The sequence below is a fragment of the Pseudorasbora parva genome, chromosome 20, assembly GCF_024679245.1.
Source record: "Pseudorasbora parva isolate DD20220531a chromosome 20, ASM2467924v1, whole genome shotgun sequence".
Classification (NCBI taxonomy): domain Eukaryota; kingdom Metazoa; phylum Chordata; class Actinopteri; order Cypriniformes; family Gobionidae; genus Pseudorasbora; species Pseudorasbora parva.
This window is the reverse complement of record NC_090191.1, coordinates 21,691,274-21,714,732: the sequence shown is the minus strand read 5'-3', so window position 1 is coordinate 21,714,732 and position 23,459 is coordinate 21,691,274. Positions and strand designations below refer to the sequence as shown.

Genomic DNA, 23,459 nt, shown 5'->3' with positions numbered 1-23,459 from the left:
GGATTTGTCAATTGCAAATGACAAAATGACTAATCCAAACTAAGCCATGACGCCATCTACAACTATCCAGAATACCTTTAGTATTTTACACAGCATAACGACTCAATCCCCAGTGCTTAACTTGTGACCTGAACAGCTCAACCCTGTTCTGACATGTCTCAGACTCTGCTCACATAAGAGTCATTTGATGAGGATCTGTTCTGTTTGCATGAATCCTCATGGAGTTCAGTCTATTCTTTACTTTATTCCCCAGCACTTCGTCTTGCGTAAGTGCGTTCTTCTCACCGAACCAGAACATCACACCATCACTGACCCAGTCTAACACATATCCGCACTCATTCCGCATGAACATCATGTACGTGGTTTTCTGAAAATACACATATTATAAGTTATGCACTTAGGCATTTGAAACATCCTACAGAGATGCTTTAGAAAAACTTGGCATGTACTGAAGTTACCTTTTATTGAGTAACACACAAAACCCAATTTCCACTAGGGTCAAGACACACATTAAGAAAAAGTATACTTGAAGTCTATCAATAGGGTGTGGATCATACAGAGTGAGGGCTCATGGGAGTCGCCATTATGTCACAACAGAAGAATGTAGGTTTCCTAGTTTCTAGATTCGCACAGGGACTCTTAGAGTGTCTGATTATGTAAATCATGAACCAGGGCTCATTCATTATTACCTTCATCATCACCCCATTCAACATCAGTATGCAATTGTTCTTTTCTTTAAAACCATGTAGTAACTACTAGAGAAGACAACTATTTGCATAAAAAGGGTTAGCTCACACACAAAAAATAATTTCTGTCTTCAAATTACTCTCTCTATGTCATTCCAAAGACCTTTGTTCATCTTTGGAACATAAATTCAGATATTTTTGACGAAATCCGAGAGCTCTCTGACCTCTTCCTTTGACAGTAGGCATGTGCCGATATACATTTTTCATGTTGCGATTAATTGCTGAAGCTTTTATCATGGTATACGATATCACAATATTGAAATAAGTTGCACAAAAAGTGTTGTCATAGCATAACAGCTTTAAGAATTTTTTTTGTAATAACAAAAATAACAATGTTTAAATACAATAATACAATGCACCAAAAATATATACAGCTCTGGAAAAAATTAAGAGAATTACTGAAAATCAGCACATGTCTAATAGACAGTAATTGAATTAACACGTTCAAAGCCCAGAAAGGTATTACAACATTGTTAAAATAGTCCACGTGACTCCAGTGGTTCACCCTTAATGTTATGAGGCAACAAGAATACTTTTGTGTGCAAAAAAGCTAACAAAAATAACGACTTTATTCAACAATTTCGGTTGATGTAGTGTAAAAAGTGCAGTGCTTCCTAGTTCTACAGCAGAACGACTCTTGCGTATGAATCGTGGTGTTCATGTGAACAACGCCGGCCTTCTGGAAGCACTACGCTGTTTACACTACATCATCAAGAGTCTGACACAGGCTAGAAGAAATTATTGAAATTTAAAATAATAGTTTGTTTTTTACGAACAAAAATATTCTCGTCGCTTCATAAAATACATAGAACCAATGTAGTCACATGGGCGATTTTAACAATGTCTTTACTACATTTCTGGGCCTTAAAAATCTTAATTAAAACTGCTGTCTATGGAGGGGTTAGAGAGCTCTTGGATTTCATCAAAAATATCTTAATTTGTGTTTCGAAGATAAACGAAGGTCTTTGGAATGACATGACGGCGAGTGTTTAAATGACAGCATTTAAATTTTGGGGTGAACTAACCCTTGAAGCCGTGTTTTGAAAGTCTAGAAGAGCAGAGACAGTAAAGTGACATTTTACCTTTAAAACAGAACCAAACCTGAAAGATATTCTCCCAAAAGCATTTTTTAATTCTGGGTTCTTCATCACATATTATTCACAAAGGACAAAAGGATATTTTTAACTGTGACGTGAGAGAGAGAGAGAGAGAGAGAGAGAGAGAGAGAGAGAGAGAGAGAGAGAGAGAGAGAGAGAGAGAGAGAGAGAGTGAGAGAGTGAGAGAGTGAGAGAGTGAGAGAGTGAGAGAGAGAGAGAGAGAGAGAGTGAGAGAGAGAGAGAGAGAGAGAGAGAGAGAGAGAGAGAGAGAGAGAGAGAGAGAGAGAGAGAGAGAGAGAGAGAGAGAGAGAGACTAGAAGCAATTAAAAAAAAAAGAGCAAATTAAATCCTCATTACAAAACGTATTGTGGGAAGGGGCACATAAGTTTATGTTTTACAAGGGTGTATAAAATTACTCATGCTATATACAGACATAACTTCTTCCTGGTGTTTACTCTTTCCTGGTTGTGCAGGTCTGGATCTCCCACTCACACCTGATCTCCCAGGTCTAAAACACGGAACTTATCCAAGTTATAAAAACAGGCCTTCACCACCCGACCTCCAAAGTACCGCCCATTCAGATCCACCACAGCTGAGGAGGGAGAAAAACAACAGCAGCGCACATAGTTATGTTGACATTCAAAAAGACCAAAAAAAGACATGAATAAAGACAAAGATAGTTATTAAAATGCATCAGGTCACACAAACAAATATATTAAATGATCACTCATATATTAAAATAATCATTAAATCTAAATATTTAATATATACAATTTCATATAATATATAATTAAATAATAGTACAATTCCTAACAAAGCTGAAATTATAAGGCCATGAGCACAAATTGCAATATTTGAAAGATAATTGTTTGTTAATAACATTTGTGACTTTAGGACAAGAAGTTCAGAGGCTGTGAATAGATTTAGCATTTGGATTAGAGTTTATAACTTCTGACCAGTTGATGGCACTGTCCTAAAACGTTACACAGATACTAAGGCCATAGTCTTGAAATAAGATATTGAGCTTGTTTCAATATAACAAAGCGTTGCCAGGATATTATTTAATTTCCTGTTGTATTTCCTGTCCTAGTCTCTGCAGTTAAATTTGTCATCATGTTACAGGCAAAAGTTCTCAATTTTGAATTAAAGGAAGAAAAATAAAAAGACAATAACGATATAAATGCTCCTCATCACTACTGTTTTCACAAAAAAATAAGCAGCTCTACTGATTTCAACATTGAAAACAGACGTTTCTTGTTTATTGCAAATCGTCATGTCGTAGACCGAATTCTGAAGGATCATGTGACACTGAAAGCTGGGGTAATGATGCTGAAAATTCAGCTTTGATCAAAGGAATAAATTACATATTACAAAATGAGGTTACTCTATTTTGAGGTGTCATTGTTACAGTGTAATTATATATCATATCATAAATAGTCAAATTAATTAACAAGATGTATTTAGTTGCAAGTTATTATGCTTAATTTACTGTTATTACTATGGGTAAGTACATGTAACATATGCAACAAGGACACTGTAAAATAAAGTGTTACTAAATATTATGACCCCCCCCCAAACAATATTACTTTTATTTGTACTATTTAATACTACTTTAATTCAAATATAATTCATATTGTTGATCAAATAAATGCAGCCTTGATGATGAGCATAGCTTTTTTCAAAAATATAAATAAGAGAGAACTCTGCACCTGGAAAACTTCACAATCATATAGTCAAATATACAGTTTATAAGAGCTGACGCAGACGCCCAACCACAAAAAGCTGAAAAGAGGAATCAGAAGACTTGCTTGGCTGCTAAATCTATAATTAAACAAATATTTGGTTTTCCCCATGTGATTTCATTAGACTGACGATGACGATAACCATTTTAGGAAGTGGGTTCTTGAAAATGATCTGGTCTATGATAAAATAGAATAAAAATAAATAAATAAAAAAATCGCCCTTATTCTTAAAAAAAAAACAAGGGGGACTCAACAGCCGGTTTAAACAAATACCACAAACAAAAGCCTCCCCAACAAATAGATATAAACTTATTTGTTTGCACTGCTGCGTTCTTAAAACTACAGCCCTACTCCGGGAAGTGAAACAGTTGTTCCTGCATGTGATGACAAGTGTTTTTTCAGGCTCTCTTTTCTTTCAGATACCCGATTGACAGTGGCCAAAAACAGTATTTTGGGACTTTGGGTGTATAATTTTAGCTGCTGAATTGCAAAAATGATGATTGTTTCAAGCAGGTTTAACCCCCCTGCAAACACTCCCTCGTCAAACAGGTCGTTTCAAACAAACACCAGTAGTACAATACTTTTAATCAGCAAGGACTTTAGTCAGTGAATACATGTATGATGTTACAAAAGAGTTCTATTTCAATAAAATGTTCTTTAGACATTTCTAATAAAGTTTCCCACAAAAATCTTAAGCAGAACAAGCAATTATTCTAAGGCACCAAATCAGCATATTAGAATGATTTCTGAAGGATCATGTGACACTATTATAACTGTATTACAGTATTTTTAATTAAATGAATGCAACCTTGGAGTAGCCTAGAAATCTAGACGCACCCTAGCGGCAGCAAATCTAATCTGCCCGCGAGTGTCGTCTAGCAACTCTCAATACACTTCTGAGCTGTAAACGCCAAACTCTGGTCGGGCCAATCACATCGTGTATAGCCGGTGGGCGGGGCTTAACATAATGACGGCAGAGTTGCGCTTGTGTGCTACTAGTAAACACAGAAACTGGCGAACGGCGGTCTTTCGAATCAGCTTTGACCGCGACTCTGGAAGACTTGGAGTTGAGCTTTTTTCTGAGATAAGAACAAAGAATGGCACTGAAGTCATTCTTAAGAAGGGAAGATGTGTTCTGAGATTTGCCGACCGGATACGGCGAAAGTTTAATCTTTCAACGAGCTCTGGTTGGTTGTAGCGCTATCCTATTGCATGCATGCCGTGCAGAGGGAGTTTGAAAGACAACCGTTTATCCCCCCCTCGGATTGAGTCCTATCAATGGTGATTTTCCAGACCAAACATCTTGATGTGGGTCTGGCTTGTCAGGCTAGCCTTGGAGAGCATAACATGCTTCTTTTTTTAAGAAAAAGAAAATAAATTCTGACCCACAAAAAAGTAATTGGACACTTATCAGTATTTGACAGAGGTGGGACAAAGTCATTGTTATGCAAGTCACAAGTAATTCTCAAGTCTTTGCCCTCGAGTCCCGAGTCAAGTCGAGTCAAAGATGAGGCAAGTCTCGAGTCGAGTCAGAAGTCAAAGCCAACAAGTCTCAAGTCGAGTCCAAAGTCCTACCATTTTAGTTTCGAGTCATTTCAAGTCATCTTACCACAGAAATAAAAATTATACAAATCATGTATGACTGTAAGATTTGTATTTATTTAAACCTCTTTTTATACAATGACATTAAGCAAATACAGTAAAAAAACAGAAAATGTAAATTTTCACAGAAAATGCTTGTATTTCAACAGCATATTGCACTAGAACAATGCACAGCAGCTTCAGTCCTGTATTGTATTTACCTCATATTGCAAAACAGTTCAACTTTCAAATAGATATGGGTCCTTTTAGCATAAACTTAGGGCCATTATGGGAATATTGTTTAGCTTATTTTTGGTTTTATTTGGTTTACTTTAATAATTTAATTTATTCAATTATTTTGTTTTGCCATACTTTTTATGCCAGCTTGCCATGGCCCCCCTAGCGTCCCCTCGTGGCACCCAGGGGTCCCTGTCCCCATTTTGAAAACCACTGCTATAAAGCATATGACTTCAGTTTCTGGAGGGAAAGGGCTCTCTTATGACTTTTGAAGCAGTGAAAATATTCTTAATATTGCATACACTGAAACTGAAATATTATCGTATACCGTAGTGTATAATAGACAATGAATATTAACACAACAACATTGATATGAGTAAAGAGTTCAAATACAACATGTGAGGCTATAAGGGATTTTCTGACATCTGTTTCATATTCTTCTCAGGTATGAAGAATACAGAGGGGTGGGGGGCCCAAAACGAGCCCAATATTATTATATTATTTATTATCATCAGTATAATTTATGATCAATAATTTATCAATAAATGAGCCTGCAACATATTAAACTGAAATCTCGTGGAGTTTAAAAAGCAAATAGAGATGGGATTTTACAAAATTCTTCAAGTTGCAATAAAGGCTGTAAACAGAAGAGGTTTGGAGATTGAAAAAGAGAAAAAGGGACGTGAGGGAATATGGTAACTCCAGTCGGAGTTATTGCACACATATAAGGAGCAGTGGTGAACATGCACACTATAGACCATAAAAAGGATAAGCCCTGCATGTCAATGTGCAATCTGCTCTAAATAGTATTGAAAATTACAAATGTCACATAGCTACTATTTAGGATTATTATGCACTTTTTTTACAGTCTATGATTGGGAGTTAGTGCCCAGGAAAACACTGAGAGCGCTGCAATATAGAGACATGTTTATAATAATATACATTCGAACCATACCTACTGTTATTATTAGTAGCCTATACTTTTTTTTATTATTTATTTTTATTTTTATAATAGCCAAATAATAATAGTCATAATAAATAGCCTACATTATAAAAAATATTTTTAAGATTAAATTAGGTGGCTCACCTCCCTGTTTCCTCTCCATCTCTGTACATCTCTGCTGGTTGAAAAAAAAAAATGTATTCGTCTATTTACGTCTACGAACTATCATTACATTTATAACATCACATCACATGCCTGCACGTTGAACGCGATTTTTCTTCAATGAAGGGAAGGAGGCGAGATGTATGAGGACGAATGACTACAGCACTTGTATCGTTGCACTATGGCTATTAGCTGTGAGAAGACAGTGTCAGGCAATGTATTTGGACAAAACAGCGACCATAAATGTAAAGAAACGAAGTTGCTTGTCATATTTTCCTAACAAGCAACCACATTTTTTTCAAATAAGCCCAAAAAACCGCTACCCCGCAATTCGAGATTTTTTACGGCGACTTGCCAAAAAGAGAAGCCCAAAGTCACGTGTTACACGCGGACTTGGTAGCTATGGATACTGTCGAATCAAACCAACTTGGGACTACGGTGATTGGATGTCGTGACTCGTGCTGGCAGCGCGCGTGCTCTCTGCATGCATACAGGTGCAGCTTTTTTTCTCTGAGAGCAGCGCGGTCGTGTGAAAGAAAAATGGCCAAAAAGTAGCAAGTCTTCTCGAGTCATAAGGCTCAAGTCCAAGTGAAGTCACGAGTCATTGATGTTAAAGTCCAAGTCGAGTTGCAAGTCTTTGTACATTTTGTCGAGTCGAGTCCAAAGTCATCAAATTCATGACTCGAGTCTGACTCGAGTCCAAGTCACAAAAACAACAACAAAAAAAACATGTAACTAACTAACAAAAAAACACAACAATGACTTTGGATGTAGTGTAAGCGTTTTGAACTGTTACACTTTCTTCATAAGTGTAATACGGAAGGTGTATTTTTGGATCCATTTCACTGCCATTACAAAGCTTGGATTAGGACTTTTTAAAATATAACTTCAAATGTATTCATCTGAAAAAAGAATTTCATATTCACCTAGGATGACTTGAGAGTGCGTAAATTTCATTTTAGGTTAACTATCCCTTTAAGTGTGGGCTGGCTAAAGTGTTCAAATATTTTTTTGGGCTGCTGTATAGTAAATGTGATTTATTTGTATTTTTTTCAAATGGTGCAGATTAGCCCTGTAGTTATTTAAGTATATTTTACTTTATTTGTATCCCAAAGGAAATCAAAGTGTGTCATTGTTATTTTCAGTCCTCTATGAATGGTTTCAGATGCTTGATGAAGTTACCTGCTTTATTCATTTTCACAAGTGCATTTTCCTTGTTCTTTTTCAAGAATAATAATTAGGACAATCAACATACATACACAGAATTTGGAAGCATTACTATTTTTAATGTTTTTAAAAAGAAGTCTCTTATGCTAATCAAGCCTGCATTTATTTATTCAAAAATTCAGAGAAAAAAAAAACTATATTAATATACTTTCAAATATAATTATTTCTGTGATGCAAAGCTGAATTGTCATCAGACATTACTCCAGTGTCACATGATCCTTCAGAAATAATTTAAAATGCTGATTTATTATCAAGGTTTGAAATAGTTATACTTTTTCAGAATTTTATGATGAATAAAAAGTTAAAAAGAACAGCATTTATTCAAAATATAAATCGTATAAAAGTGTTTACTGTAACTTTTTATGAATTTAACACATCGCTGCTGAATAAAACTGTATAAAATATTTATTTAAAAAAAGAAAGAAAATAAATGGCTGACCCCAACATTTTGAACAGTAGTGTATATGGTTACAAAAGATTTCCATTTTAAATAAATGATGTTCTTTTTCCTGAATCCTGAAAAAGTCACAGGTTATACAAATCACAGGTTATTAAAAAAAAAAAGCCAATTTTCCAACATTGATAATAACTCAGCATTTTAGAATGGTAAATAAGGATTCAGAAAATTCCGCTTTTGTTTCACATTTTCAGTTTTGCAACACATATTTTAAAAGTATATTAAAATAGAAAACCATTATTATAGAGTGTAGTAATATTTCACAATATTACACAATTCTTTCTGTATTTTAATCAAATAAATGCAAGCTTGTTGAGCTCAAGTTTGTTTTCAAAAACTTTCCAAACCTTTGACCGGAACGGTGGACATGTATGTGTACATATACTCTGTAAATAATATATGAATATACAAATCAAGTTATTCATTTAAAACTGTCCTTGTTGAGAATAAAAATGCTTTGAAGAATGAGTTAATATCCAGCTTGTTAATATTTCGGTCAGTGTTTGAAAGTGAGTGAGTGAAAACTGGTTTGGTCTGTTATCCCTTGAGGAAGTGATGTAACAAGCCGAGTGATGTAACACCTAAGGGATGGCCCTCACACACTTACCTGCTTTATTAAGAAAGATCTGGGGCGCTTGAAATAAAGACCACCGACACACAAACTTCAAGTTTGTCCTTTAATCACTCACCTTTAATGGCCGATTCGACCCGTTCGAACTCCAGGAAAATGCGAACGGCCTCGTCGTCAGTCACACCCGAGATCTGAAAACAAAAGCGAGAGATGACATCTGCAGCTTACATACTCAAGCAGGTAAACTTTCAGCGGCATTCGAGATGTGCTCGACACAACCCTCACCTCAAAGATGACACACTTGGTGACCTTCCCATATTTCTCACACTCTTCTTTAGTCTCGGCTTCCAGGTCTTCGTCCACCTCTCCCCTTCCAACCATGTTCTACACACAGTTTTTATGTGCAGATTAATTTCAAAAAATAGTTTTGGCTAAAAAGGGGCAGAAATGTACTAGATCTGTAGGGCTGTCAAACGGTTTTCAAAAATAGTTTTGGCTAAAAAGGGGCAGAATGTACTAGGACTGTAGGGCTGTCAAACTGTTTTCAATTTTTTTTTTGCATAATATATGTTTGTGCATTCTGTATAGTTATTATGTATATTTACACACACACAAACATTTAAGAAATCTTTGTGTATATATGTATATACTGTGTGTATATAATAAATAAATTCATGCATGAGCGTGTGTTTATATATACATAATAATTATTAGGGATGCAACAATACAGTTAGTCCTACGGTTCAATGCATACCTCGGTTTTTAACCACGGTTTTTCAGTTAGTTTTTTTTGCTATTCTATTCTTAGGTGACAGGAACAGAAAGATGTTAAGGAGAAAAAGGTTTTATTGTAATACTCTTTCTTTATTTTACTTAAAAGACTTGAAAAACCTTACTTAAACTTAACAAAAAAAAAACGTACACATTCCTAGTGTATTGTATAATATAAAATTAATATATATAAAGATTTACAGTGGCAGCTCAGAGATGAACAGTAGCATTTAAGTATGCAATTGAATGAATAAATGTAGGCTAAAATATATTGTTTAAAAGCTACTGTATTATTACTTTATTCAAAAGCAGTGAGCGATTTTATTAATTTAATTTTAGAGGTGATCTGTCCCTTTAAGGACAACTGTTCACAATCACTCATACAGACAAACGCGATATTACTTTCACTTTAGACATAACAGACTGTGTTTATATAAGTTAACCATGTGTGTATTTGACAGTATTAGTGCAGTAAGACTACTTAGTCCAGTAATCACGTGTGTTTGACAGGCACGGGCGCTCAGCGCATGTAAAACGCAAATTAAATGTTTAACCGGCAAGGCCCTAACTTTAGTGCATATGATCAAATATTTGCTTATATCAACGCATAGACTCACAGGCTCAAACATAGCCGAAATAAATTGAGAAATATTTAAAATGGAGATAAATATAAATAAATAATTAAATAAATGCAAAACCGGAAAAAAAAAGAAAAAAAAATTCACAAGCGCGTATTGAACCGTGAATGCCGTACCGAACGGTTCAATATTATATTGAGAATTGTGGCATCCCTAATAATTATACACACCACACACACACATTATGCAAACACAAATTTGTATTTTGGATGTGATTAATCTGCATTAAAAGGATAGTTCACCCAAAAATGAGTTGCTCGTATAATGCATGTCAAAGGGGTCTAATTTCTAAGCAACAGTTGGAGTAAAAATCTTCACTTGTGTTCAACTGAAGAAACTAACACACCTATATCTTGGATGCCCTGGGGGTAAGCAGATAAACATTTTGGGGATTGGCTTGTTGAGTAAATAAGTTATTTAACATAAATGGGGAAAAAAGATGCTGCCAAGATGGCATTTTTGTTTTTTTTATTTTATATATTTTTAGATGTATTTTTTGCCGGGACTGTGTCATATGTCGGAGCTGCTATATTCCATGATTTTTACCACAATGTAAGAAAACATTGCATGAATCCATCACAAAAAAAAGGAATTTCATCCAAAGGTGTGAACAATTTTAAAAGATAATTACAAATACTTACACTTTATTCAATAATGAAGGGTCTCAAAGAATAAATATTATTGTTTTAAATTATTATATTAAAATTATTATTCTTATTAGACTATTGTGTTATTAGCTTAGTAACATGCAAATGGAACACTCGATTGGCATTCTAGTATCCCAAGAGTCTCAATGTGCTTTCCAAAACAGACATTTATGAAGCTCTATTTATTTTAGTATGGTTGAGACAGCTTACCCGCAGCAACACCACCTTAGTTGGACATTTGAGAATCTCTGTAAGAGGGTTGGCCTCATTTTTCTTTGATGCATCCGCTGAAAAACAAATATCATATTTCAATTTACATTTCAAATATCAAAACATACAGCTTCAAATAATAGAAAAGTGAGCTTCTTTTTATTTGGATAACAGTAATATAATGAATGCCAATGAATCAAATTAAAACTATTTGCTTGTATTATCACTCGTGTTTCTTTAAGGCATTTCTCGTGTATTAAAAAGTATTACTAAATATATACACTGTACTATAATATATACTGTTCAAAAGTTTGGTGTTGTGAAAACTATTTTTTGTAATAAAAAAAAAAGAAAGAAAAGAAAAAAATATAATAAAAAAAAAGAATGGTTATGCTCACCAAGCCTGCTGCATGCATTTATTTAAAAATACAGTAAAAAATTGTAATATTGTGCAAAATTACAATTTAAAGTAACTGTTTTCTATTTGAATATATTTGAAAATGTAATATATTCCTGTGATGATAAAACTCAGTTGCCAGTCTTTATTGTCACATGATCCTTCAGAAATCAATCTGATATGACGATTTGATGCGCACAAAACTTTTATTATTAATATCATCATCTTACGGAAGCCCTGAAAGGCTAAGGATAAAAAATAAATTCTGTCTTGTTACCCCGTGATCACAACTTTATTAAAATATTTTCTTGTGATCTTGAGATAAAAGTTATCGTGATCAAAAATTAATATTTTCTAAGTTACACAACTGTGCCAACAGGTGGTAGTATAGAACCAACTAACTGATGGGGTGCGGTATAGCCTATTCACCTGTTATATTGGTACATATTGAACGTGTTGAAGACCTTTCATGATTGCCATAATTTGCGCAGTACTGTGTGCATTAAGCAATTAATTGAACTAATGTTAAATGGTTAAATGTGATCAGTTTGCTATAATAGCAATAGCGTTCACTATGATACAAAACTTTTGTGCATCTTTAAGATGCCATTTTAATCAGCAGCCTATATAACTTAGTTTGCCACAATAAACTGTGTGTCACTCAATGTATATAGCCTATTGATAAGAAATATAATTTATAGCCTATATAGAGGTGTAGCAGCCTATATTTTAATTCAGTGACACTGTGTAACAAACTATTGGGACCCACTTTATATTAGGTGGCCTTAACAACTATGTAATTAATCATTTGATACAACGCACTTGTGTACATACACGTTTTTACATTGTATATACATTTTAAAAAATACCTGAATGTAATGTAATTACGTCTGTATTTAATTTCTGTAGTTACATTTGTAATTACACAATAGGCACTTCCCTTACACCTGACCCTACCCTTAAACTGACCCATATCACCACACCTGTCCCTAACTCTACCCGTATCCCACCTCAGTATCAGCAAAAGTGTGTTGCAATACAATTTAAACACAGTAGGTACATTGTACTTATTATTTGATGTAAGCACAAAGTACTTAATGCCACCTAATATAAAGTGGGACCAACTGTTGTATTTTGTACATTTGGTTGTAGCAAACCACACACATATACATTAACGCTCTTCTCAAACAGCAACCCAAGATTGTATTATATCAGCTGGATTAAATGTTTGTTTGTTATTAGAAATCTGGAGTATTGCACCTCTATGGAATAGCAAGGCTAGAAGGAACGCACATGATACCAGTCACAGCCTGTCCTACAGGAAAGTAGGATACTAGAATAAAATAAAACATACATAGAACAGTTACAGAATAATCTGCCGTCCTTCTGAAGGCTCACCCCCTGCGCTTTTGCTTTTCACGGTTTATCCGTCGATCAGATGCGTGAAAGTTGTGTTTGTTGCTATAGTAACAGTAGACGTTGAGTGCAGTGGAGTATTTCAGAATGAAACAATCATGAGAAAAAAGGTTGTGATCACGAGAAAACAACTATTGATTTCTTGAGATCACAAGAAAATTAAGTCGTGATCAAAATAATATTATCCATGGCTGTTCAGGGCTTCCGTATCATATTTTTCTTATCATAATAACAATTCTCCTTCTTCTTCTTCTTCTTATTATTATCTTATTATAAACATGTTATACGGTTTCTAATTTATTTTTAACTTTCTAGTACTCCATTAATGAATACATTTCAAAAGAACAGCATTTATTTGAAATGGAAATCTTATAACATTATAAAAGACTGTCACATTTAATAATAATTTAAATGCATTCTTGATGAAAACAGCAATAATTTCTTTTTAAAAAATGTTTCACTGACCCCAAACCTTTAAACAGTACTGTATACGCATGTAAATATAATTGTTTATGTAATGTTATACTGGTGCATATAAATGAGAATGATATGCATATAAATATGATTCTTCTTTTGTGTTCATGTAGTGTAAAGCAGTGAGGGAAACAAGCAATGATTGATATGGAAAAAAAACAGGAAATAAAAGAAAATCAAACCTGAATTAGAGCCATGTGGATCAGCCACATTCTGACTGGCTGCTGATGCTGATGCTGATGCTGAAACACACACACACACACACACACACACACACACACAAATGTGAACGAACCGAATGATACACTCACACAGTGGGTACATGGTTGCGCAAATGACAAAACATGGAATTGAAAACAAACATGATAATCGAAATAACAAGGAACATAAAAAAAAGAACCTTTGTTTTGATTTGCGACGTGAGCTTGTACATGGTTACTATGTGTTTGTGTATGCATGATCTCACTCTTTTCTGTTGAGTCTCCAATAATAATCTTTCCCCCACGCTTGCTGGTTTTTTCCACTGAGAGTGCTGTGCTCAAGCCCTGCTCGTGTTTCCCCAGGCCCTGTCCTTCCCGAAATCCATACTTCTGCATTATTTTGTGAGCCACAGTACCACTGAAAAACACAGAAACGGACAATGACCTTTCAATTATTTAAAATAAGTTATTTGGAAATCTAAATGCATTGTTAAACCTTCATTTATATTAAATATTGCAAGATTTATTCATTATTTTGTTAAATCAAAACATTTTACAGTTTTAAAATAATATTTTTTGTGGATCTACATTTTCTGGAAATCTAAATTCTGTGTAAATTAAGAAACAAAATGTTGTTGTCCAAACAGTGGCCAGTAACAACATTCCCTATATCTATAAATCATAATGACTGTTTCTGAATGTAGTTGTGTCACTTGTAAGGGCTCTCACCCCATGTTGGCAAGGAATGTATTAGTTGGTCCAGGAGGAGATCGTGGTCTGTCTGAGTCATCAAAAGTGGGAGGTGGGATTGCAGCTTTCGACCTCTGGCGACCATCTTCGTCATATGAATATGATACTGTCACGACAAAAAACACAGTTTTTTTACTTACTCCCATTTGCCATAACTCAATTTGATACTAAAGCTACAATCTATCAAAACCGTACAGTGACGAGCCATAACATTATGCTGTCAGACCTCCACGTGCTGCCAAAACAGCGCTGATGTACCGAGTTAAGGACTCCACAAGACCCCTGAAGGTATGCTGTGGTATCTGACAACAAGATGTCAGACCAGCTGCAGGAGTCAGATTTCATTTATCACGAGTGGGGATCTGACAATATACGGCGGAAGATTCAGTTTCAAAACTAAATGTGAAAGCGCCCATTTAAGCGAGCTTGTCATTGTACTGTTGTTATGTTTTTCATTAAGAAGAGTATTGATATTAATATTAAATACACCATTCAAGCAATTTGCTCCCAAATTGGTACTCATTCTAAAGTGAAAGTAATCTGTGCGGGAATTCATAACAATGGGCATTATGAATGCAGCCTCCATTCTTCGTGAAAGATAAAGATAGAAATGCACACAAGAAAAACAAACCTTGCAAAAATTATATATACGATCCGCCTAATCCTGGCCAAATCACAGAGATGCTGATTCGCACGGGACTAATATTATCACAGAACCTCGGTGTTCTGCGAAATATGGTAGGTAATTTGCGGGGAAATTTTACTTTATAAAAATTTGCACGGGATTAAGAAATTTGAATGGGATTAAGATCACAGACATTCTCTGCAATTATTACAAATTACCAGAGGTCCCCAGATAATATTAGTCCCGTGTGAATAGGGCTTTAGTAACTACTAGCTAATTTTTAACAAACTCTGTACTTTTTTCGGTCGCACCATTTGCTCTTAAGGCAGAACTTAGCTAGTAGGTCGTAAGCTCTCTGTAAAGTTATGTGTAATAATAATAATAATGTGTTCGATTTATATATCGCTTTTCAAGGCACTCAAAGCACTTTACATTGAAGGGGGGAATCTCCTCAACCACCACCAATGTGCAGCATCCACCTGGATGATGCGACGGCAGCCATATTGCGCCAGAACGCTCACCACACATCAACTGTTATGTGAAATATGCATTATGTGTAGTCGCATAATATGACGTTTATCCTCAATGATCCAATAGCAGCCTTCAAATACGTGAGCAGAAGTTGTGTTTAAATGCCCTGAATTTCAGTTTATCCTTCATTATTATTACTTATTTTGCTTCACGTAACCAACGGTAAAAATACGTTTCCATTAAATACGATACTTAACTATAAATAACTTAAGTGTTTTACATATAAATAACATTCAGAAGCTTTCAGTATATGAAATGACTAATAAGGATCAATAAATAAATAATGAAAAGAAATTACATTTATTGATTATGACTGATTTTATTTGACATCATGACAAAACGGAGTGTTGTGATGGGAGAGATGCTGCAGGTTTTTTGTTTGCACTGGTTCATGTTAAAGAGCCGCTAACAAAGTAATCTATTCACATAACATTTTCTCTCCTAAAATATAAGTGTAAATATCAGCATTACCATTTACGTGTAAAGAATTAATGTTTGTCATGTAAAACAAGAGCTTATTATTTAGAGCTTATTATGCAGTTCAGTCTTTCTACTATTATTCCAAACAATACTCTTGATCGGAGGCATCTGTAAATATTTTGTTTATATGTAGATTTATGCTTCAACTAAGTTTAATGGTGCAACGCAAAAATATTTAGTAGTGCACAAGTTGTAACTTAGTGCCCATTTACATCAAAACCGGGCCAAGTACAGCCTACGGAAGTTTTTATTATTTGGATAGGGTTATCTGAATGGAAGATGGCTTTGTTACGGTTAACGGTAGCAGACAATGCAAAAACGAAGCGTACTCAAGAAAGGGGCATTGAGTGCCGTCAGTACGCCTACAGGAGAACGTCCCTGGAACGGTGTGTGAGTCCAGTAGGCATCGCAAACCTGCGCTCTCTCTTCCATCTTTGATAAGAGGACCCCCGGACTTAGAGTTTAGAAATTAGTGAATCAGGCAGTGAGGGAATAAAATATAAAATAGAAGTTAAACAAAATGAAAATAGATCCAGGAGTTCTTTGCCAGGGATGCATCTGGAACGATTAAAATAAAAATTGTGACCCGAACTGGCATAGACCAGCAATGTGTGACGTTTTTTGTGTCCTTTGTGTCAAAGTGTCCTTTGCAGTTTTATCACGCCACAGCTGTGTTGGTTAAAGATCGCCCCCTCCTTCTCTTGCTGTTTCGGGTGAGTGTGAACTTTTGACTAAAATATGACAAATTGAGTGACACAATCAGTAACTTGATCACTCCTGATAAAGATAGAGACGAAAGAGAGCAAACGCTGTAAACAGCTCTGATGCATCTGCCCTCTTCAGGGAACTCAAGAACGCACAGTAATCTTTGATAACATTATCAAGATATTTTAATCCAATCCGCAAATTTTTTTGAAGAACCAAATTAGCCAGAAATTAGAATCTAAGATTTGGGATCTGTCAAATTAAGTGTGGTACGAAGAACGGACCACTGTACTGCAAACGTCAACACACACAAAAAATTGTTTCATCATGCAGTTATAACATTTAACTTTAATGTGCCATTTCTATTTTCTATTTTATTTAAACACACACACATATATATATATATATATATATATATATATATATATATATATATATATATATATATATATATATATATATATTTTTTTTTTTTTTTAAACAGTTAGTTAAGAAGTCAAATTAAGCACAATGTAGGTTTTTTTTACAATGCTGTTTACTGCCCCAAAAAACCTAATTAAAATCTCTCCCAAAACAGTTAAATTCTTTATAATAATATATATTACAGTATATAAATTTTAGCATTTACACTGAGATTGTTTTTATTGGCAATAGGCAGCATTTAACCAAAGTTAAAGTTGTTTATAGCTTATGAATTTCCAATATTTTCTATATCAGGGTTTGTTTTTTTAATGGCAAGGATCTCTAGAAATCCCCTTGTGAGATTAATTCTTTATTAGGCTTACAATATAATGTAATTATAACCGTCTATGATATAATATACAAACTAATTGAAGTATTTAAACTGCTCTCCCCTTTTTGTAAGTCGCTTTGGATAAAAGCATCTGCTAAATGATTAAATGTAAATGTAAATATAGTATATTATATCACTTTACATGCTTCAATTTATTAAAAAAACAAACAAAAAAACCCCACTGATTTAAATAGATCAAATAGCTATGTGAACTCTTTTTTTTACTTGTGAACTCTTTTATAGTTATCTATTACATCTCTGAAACCCAAACCACACACAATTTTCTTTAAACATATGTGTGTTACTGGTGTTTTGAGTTTGCTAGCTACACTTGTGGTTGGTGTAAATTCAGTGGTTCGGTGGGTGTAACTGTAAATTTTTGTTTTGTTACCATGCTGTGCCCATCATCCGTTATTTCCACCACTAATTCAAGCCACTCTTCTTTAAAACACGATGACGTTTTATTTCACATCGAGCTATTTGGAGCGCAAACATGACTCACTGCCACTTACCCACAACATCATTCTATTTCTATAAAACCTGTCAACCGCATTCACCGGATCTAACACTATAGCAGTTGAACAGAGCGCTGCAATTATTTCCCTTTTAAAGTACAATCAACTGGATTTCTCCCCTCATTTTGCATCTGCATGGCATTTTATTCTTTCTGGCCACGGCATCAAAAGAGCGCAGATGTGAGCACGCACAGCTTAGAGGGAACATTACCCATAATGTTTAGGCTCATCAGTGTATATTGATTTTGAATGCGGAAAAACAGGAAAATGAAGGTTCTTAAAAGGTCTATGGGATTTACTTACTGTCTCGCTCCATTAGTGATGTCGGAGGGGCGATGGCAGCTCCACCCATATCTGTATGCCATATGAACAACATCTTATAACCACACAGATGATTATATCAAGGGCCCTTGTTTAAACATGGTATTAACATATTGGCTAATCTAATCACAACTGTCAATATATGACAAAAAACAATATACAAGAAAATGATGAAGAAATGTTTCAAAGGGAACTCACTCCTCTTCCTCTTTTCTCTCTCATAGTCCTCCTCCTCATCCGATTCGCCTTCGGGATTGGGGAAACGTGAAAATCCGCTTGGAGCTCCCCCTCCTTCGTGCCTCTCTTTACGCTTCCTAACAGACAGGGGCAAAACGGTCACAACACAATGAACCATAAAACAAAGACGGCTGCAGATCAGGCATATGTTTAAGGCTGTGTTCAGACAGGCTGCAAAAATCGGATTTTATGGAATAAAAACAAACATATTCTGGATCGATTCGCGAAACTGATTGGAATTATGTGCGTTTTAATCATCTTTCTAATTCTGTAGGAATTGGGAAGAAACAGACGACATTACTGCATTGCAAAATTAAAATAAACAGAATATTATTAAGCATTGGAGTGGACAGTAATATAGTTACCATTATAGTTAACTTTAATGTTCTTGGTGTAAACAAGCCTTAAGTGGATGTTAAAGTATTAGTTCACTCCAGAATTAGAATTTCCTGACAATTTACTCACCCTCATGTCATCGGATGACATGAGGTTGAGTAAATTACCAGGAAATTCTAATTCTAAAGTGAACTATTACTCGTCTTTGGTACACAACCTTAATTTTATCCGATGACATGAGGGTGAGTTAATTATCAGGAAGTTCTAATTTTGGAGTGAACTAATCATTTAAATGGTTAGTTCACCCAAAAATTTAAATTCTGTCATTAATAACTCACCTTCACGTCGTTCGACACCAGAAAGACCTCCGTTCATCTTCGGAACACAAATGGTTTTTGTTGAAAACCGATGGCTCAGAAAGACTCTATTGGCCACAATGACAAGTCCCATAAAAGGAACTAGACGTCGCTATGAAGCCCATCTCACCAAAGTGATTCTACAATAATTTTATGAAGCGAATAGAATAGTTTTTGTGCCCCAAAAAAACAATGACTTATAGTGACGGCCTATTTCAAAACACAGCTTTCTGAACCCTCGGAACTTAATGAATCAGCGTATCGATTCATGATTTGGATAGCGTGTCAAACCAAAAAAACGCTGAAATCACGTGACTTTGATAATCCGAGCCATTGATTTGATATACTGATTCTTAAGGGTTCCAAGCTTTACTAAGCGGTGTTTTGAAATCCGTCATAGCTATATAAGTCGCTATTCAATTGTTGTTTTTTTGCACAAAAACTATTCTCGTCACTTTATAAAATGCTTGTAGAACCACTGTAGTGAGTCGGGCTTTGTAACGTCTTTAGTGGCTTTCATGGGTCTTGAGAGAGGAAATGACATTGTGACCAGTGGAAGCCTTTCTGAGCCATCGGATTTCAACAAAAATATCTTAATTTGTGTTCCGAAGATGAACAAATGTCTTACGGGTGTAGAACGACATGAGGGTGAGTAATTAATGACAGAATTTTCATTTTTGGGTAAACTAATCCTTTAAGTATCGTAGATGCAAGAGCTGCATGACATACTGAAATTATCAGAACATCGCAAATGTACATATCACGATTTGATTTTAATACAATGATTTTAATACAAAAGAATCTGAAAAGTCTACGTTTTAGGTTGTCGCAGACAGCAGAGAATAGACGGGACACATGACTAATACATAAGTCTGACATGCTTAATGTTATTCGCCACAAAAAGCAGGGAAAGCCGCCTGTCAGGCCAGTTTCACACCGCATTCGTTAACAGACCGTATATTTTTTCTGCGCCCATGTTAACAGATTACAGCATTCACACCGCACGCAGAGGCAGAAACTGTAGTGCCTCGATCGTTTCGGTGCAGAGTCAATTTTTGCCACGCTGCTCATGGTGAAAAAGCCACAGTGGATATTTCTTGATCAAAATTGATTGAAATAATAGCATTTCACAATGAAATCACGTAGTGAAGCGTTCCGTTTGTTTCACAATCACCACATTACATCCTGCGCTGTGAAAAAATGTTCATAAAAAATAAATAAAAAATACACGAAAACACATCCCTGCCAGAGGGTTTTTCCCAAACGTCAGACCCTTTTAAATGTTTACATCTAGAGGCATCTTAACTTTAATGTTACTTTTATCATGTAAACCACCTATATACAGCAGGTTATCTGTATATTTGTTTGGGACAGAGGGTAACACGGTCACATTTGCAGCAGATACATGCTGCCCATCATAAATCAAAGCATGAGAATGATACATTTTGTCTGTATTTGTCATGCACACGCCACGGTTCATCTGCGCACGACAATCGCTGGCAGTGTGAAAGCACATCAGTGTCAGCGCAATCCCGATTTCAGTTCTCTTTCACAGCTTACATGGCCAAACACACACAAAATTGTTTCAAAATGCCATCTCGGTGAGTATTCACGTAAACACAATCAGTTATGTCGTAAGTAGGGTTTGCTAAGTTTACAGAAACCTTCCTTGATTTTTGTGAAAATGTTCAGGATTTTTGGAAACTTTCTGGAAAAGTACTGGAATTTTTTTCATCCCCTTTGCAAGCTTAGTCGTAAGTGAAGTAATAATTGAGAAAGAAAGCCTGCATGTAACAATATATTGGATCCATACAGCTCTTAAAGTGACAGCAGCCTAATAAACTTATTTCTGTCTGTGTGCTTAATGTTAAACAAACAACAACAGACAAAGAGAAAATCAATCACTGCTCCTGACGGAATATATTTTGTAGCTTTAATAAAAATGGGGGTATATTTAATTTAAATAGTGAAGCAGTGTTTTATTTTTACATTTGATTATTCAATTTAATTAAATAAATCTAATGTAGGCCTACCTGAAACCCCTGGTTTACACTGACGTTAAAGTGACACTTACTTTTTATGTAATGCTACAGTAAAACACTGTTGTAGACTTTCAGAGGTTGTAGAGATGCTTTCCTCTCTTAAAAAAAATAGAATGTAAAACATGTATTTTGGTTATATCATTTTCAGTTTCTAAATATATTTGAACATAATTCAAATGTATTCAACACACAAATCACCATTGCATCGTGTCGTATAAGAATATCTCATCATTTATCGCATATGGCATTTTTCTTCAATATCGTGCAGCCCTAGTTAATGCATACTTCTCTCTCTCCTCAATCTCCTTCTGCCGCTCCTGTTCTCTCTGTCTTTGTCGCTCCTCTCTGTGTCTCTTCACCACTTTCTCATAGTCGTTGGGAAACATGGGGTCATACTCATCAGCCAATGGAATCAGCACATCTCCGGATGAAAACCCACCTGACACAGTGTCCTAAAATGGACACACACATACAAAGAAAATGAAACTTAATATTCTAAGAAGGCAACTTAGTTTAACAAACCACTTTGTTTGAAAAGATATAGCACACTAAAGACAGAACAATCTGAAGGTCTAGTCTGAGTTTGGTGGATGAACAGACATGTGTCTCCCTTTTCTACTTGTGATCTGATTGACCAAAATGCACCAGGTGTTAACATGGCCATTGATACATAATCACAAATTTGTTGGCCACTAACTCAAACACACCTAGCCTGGAGCTTTAAAAATAAAATTCCCTAAATCGTGCTGCCTTAGATGCCAATAATCAGACACTAATACATGTTGTCGACCTTCATCCCTGCAGCGATGTGTGGAGGCGTGTCAGAGATCTGTCTGTCGTCCGCGGCATTTCCTCTCTTCAGATCGATTACTGGAGCTAGAACATTTGACTGTCTCGTCCTTTGAGTCTGCAAAATAAGTCAGGTTTATTTGTCAGTCACAATTTCGACTTTCCACATCAAGAATTCATTTCCAACTTTCCCAATATTTGTGTACAAATATAACTCTCTCTCTCTCTCTCTCTCTCTCTCTCTCTCTCACACACACACACACACACACACACACACAAAGTAGTCTCTTAATCTCACCAAGGCAGCATTTATTTGATAAAAAATACAGCAAAAACAGTATTATTGTGAAATATTTTTGCAATTTAAATATCTTTTTCTATTTTAATATATTTTAAAATGCAATTTATTTCTGTAATAATAAAAATTTGTTAAATTTATATAGTGCTTTTCTAAGCACTTTACATATAGAAGGTGGAATCTCCTCAACCACCACCAATGTGCAGCACCTTTCTGTGATTCATAGCTGAATTTTCAGTATTATTACTCCAGCCTAAGAGTCACATGAGCCTTCTGAATTAATTTTAATATGCCGATTTGCTGCTCAAGAAACATTAAATATTATCAAAGTTTATTAATGAATAGAAAGTTCAAAAGAACTAAAGCTTTTGCAACATTATACATGTCTATACTTTCACTTGATCAATTTAATGCATCCTTATTAAATAAATGTATTAATTAATCATAACTGTAAAATTCCCTAATATTTTCAGATTTTACATGACACTGGGAACATTGAAACTTACACTCTCCAGTTATTAATATAAGATTGTGGCATTTCCCACCTTTGCTTGTGTCAATGCTGCTTTCTTCACTTTCAGCTGAGACTGAAGCAGTTTAAAGTTCTTAGACCATCCTTCTGTTTTAGTGTCGCTCGTCGCGACCCCCAAATCATCATATAAAGACATTTTTACCTCCTTCCCAAGCAAAAACACTGAAATACACAAACATGAAACAGGATTATAAATATAACGTTAACGTTAAACGTGTTCCAAACATCAGTGTGCTACGAAACAAAAGCTAAAGTATCACACCAGTTGTCAGTGAGACGTGTATCTGCATTTTAAACATAAAACTAAATTAACCTGCAGCTAGAACTTACGTTACAAAAATATGATAAAATATGGTTATTGCAGTGAAGTATTAACGTATTTATACATTTAGCATTATTCCAGAGACTTCCAGACGGCTTGTAATGCTTATTTTACTATAAAAATATATTAAACGATTATTGTCTGAACTTAAACTACTCATGCATTTTAACTGGTCAAATATCTGAATCTGGATACACACCTTTTACGAAAATAAACCCTCTACTCGGTCCGCACTGTCGGTTAGCATAACATGCTAGAAGAATAATGTCGCGGACCAATGACATCACCTACGCCAAACGCACTTGCGTCAC

General features: G+C 35.1%; 1 protein-coding gene across 5 annotated transcripts; it reads right to left on the bottom strand.

Moving 5' to 3' along the window:
• Positions 1-1,857: 1,857 nt before the first annotated feature.
• On the bottom strand, positions 1,858-23,459 carry rbm17 (RNA binding motif protein 17). 5 transcript variants are annotated; one of them, XM_067428143.1, is made up of 14 exons: positions 23,348-23,459; positions 22,840-22,988; positions 21,998-22,114; positions 21,493-21,659; positions 21,240-21,305; positions 18,435-18,550; positions 18,219-18,269; positions 14,246-14,372; positions 13,783-13,934; positions 13,499-13,558; positions 11,030-11,106; positions 9,049-9,147; positions 8,882-8,954; positions 1,858-2,435 (listed from the first exon to the last, which is right to left on the bottom strand). In XM_067428143.1, exons 1-14 carry the CDS (start codon positions 23,430-23,432, stop codon positions 2,332-2,334), a joined length of 1,443 nt encoding a protein of 480 aa, XP_067284244.1. In that variant the 5' UTR covers positions 23,433-23,459; the 3' UTR covers positions 1,858-2,331. The 5 variants fall into 5 exon arrangements, with proteins under 5 accessions (XP_067284244.1, XP_067284245.1, XP_067284247.1 ...); XM_067428144.1 differs by having other exon boundaries at positions 13,499-13,552; XM_067428146.1 differs by lacking the exon at positions 13,499-13,558.

What these genes read in the sequence shown, in the direction of transcription:
- rbm17 (XM_067428143.1), bottom strand. Translation starts at nt 23,432, where the DNA reads ATGTCATTGGTCCGCGACATTATTCTTCTAGCATGTTATGCTAACCGA. An exon ending in GAGAGAAAAGAGGAAGAGGA is followed by an intron (nt 18,270 to 18,434) that starts GTGAGTTCCCTT and finishes TATGGCATACAG; the next exon opens with ATATGGGTGGAGCTGCCATC. An exon ending in CCAAGTGTGTCATCTTTGAG is followed by an intron (nt 8,955 to 9,048) that starts GTGAGGGTTGTG and finishes TTTTGTTTTCAG; the next exon opens with ATCTCGGGTGTGACTGACGA.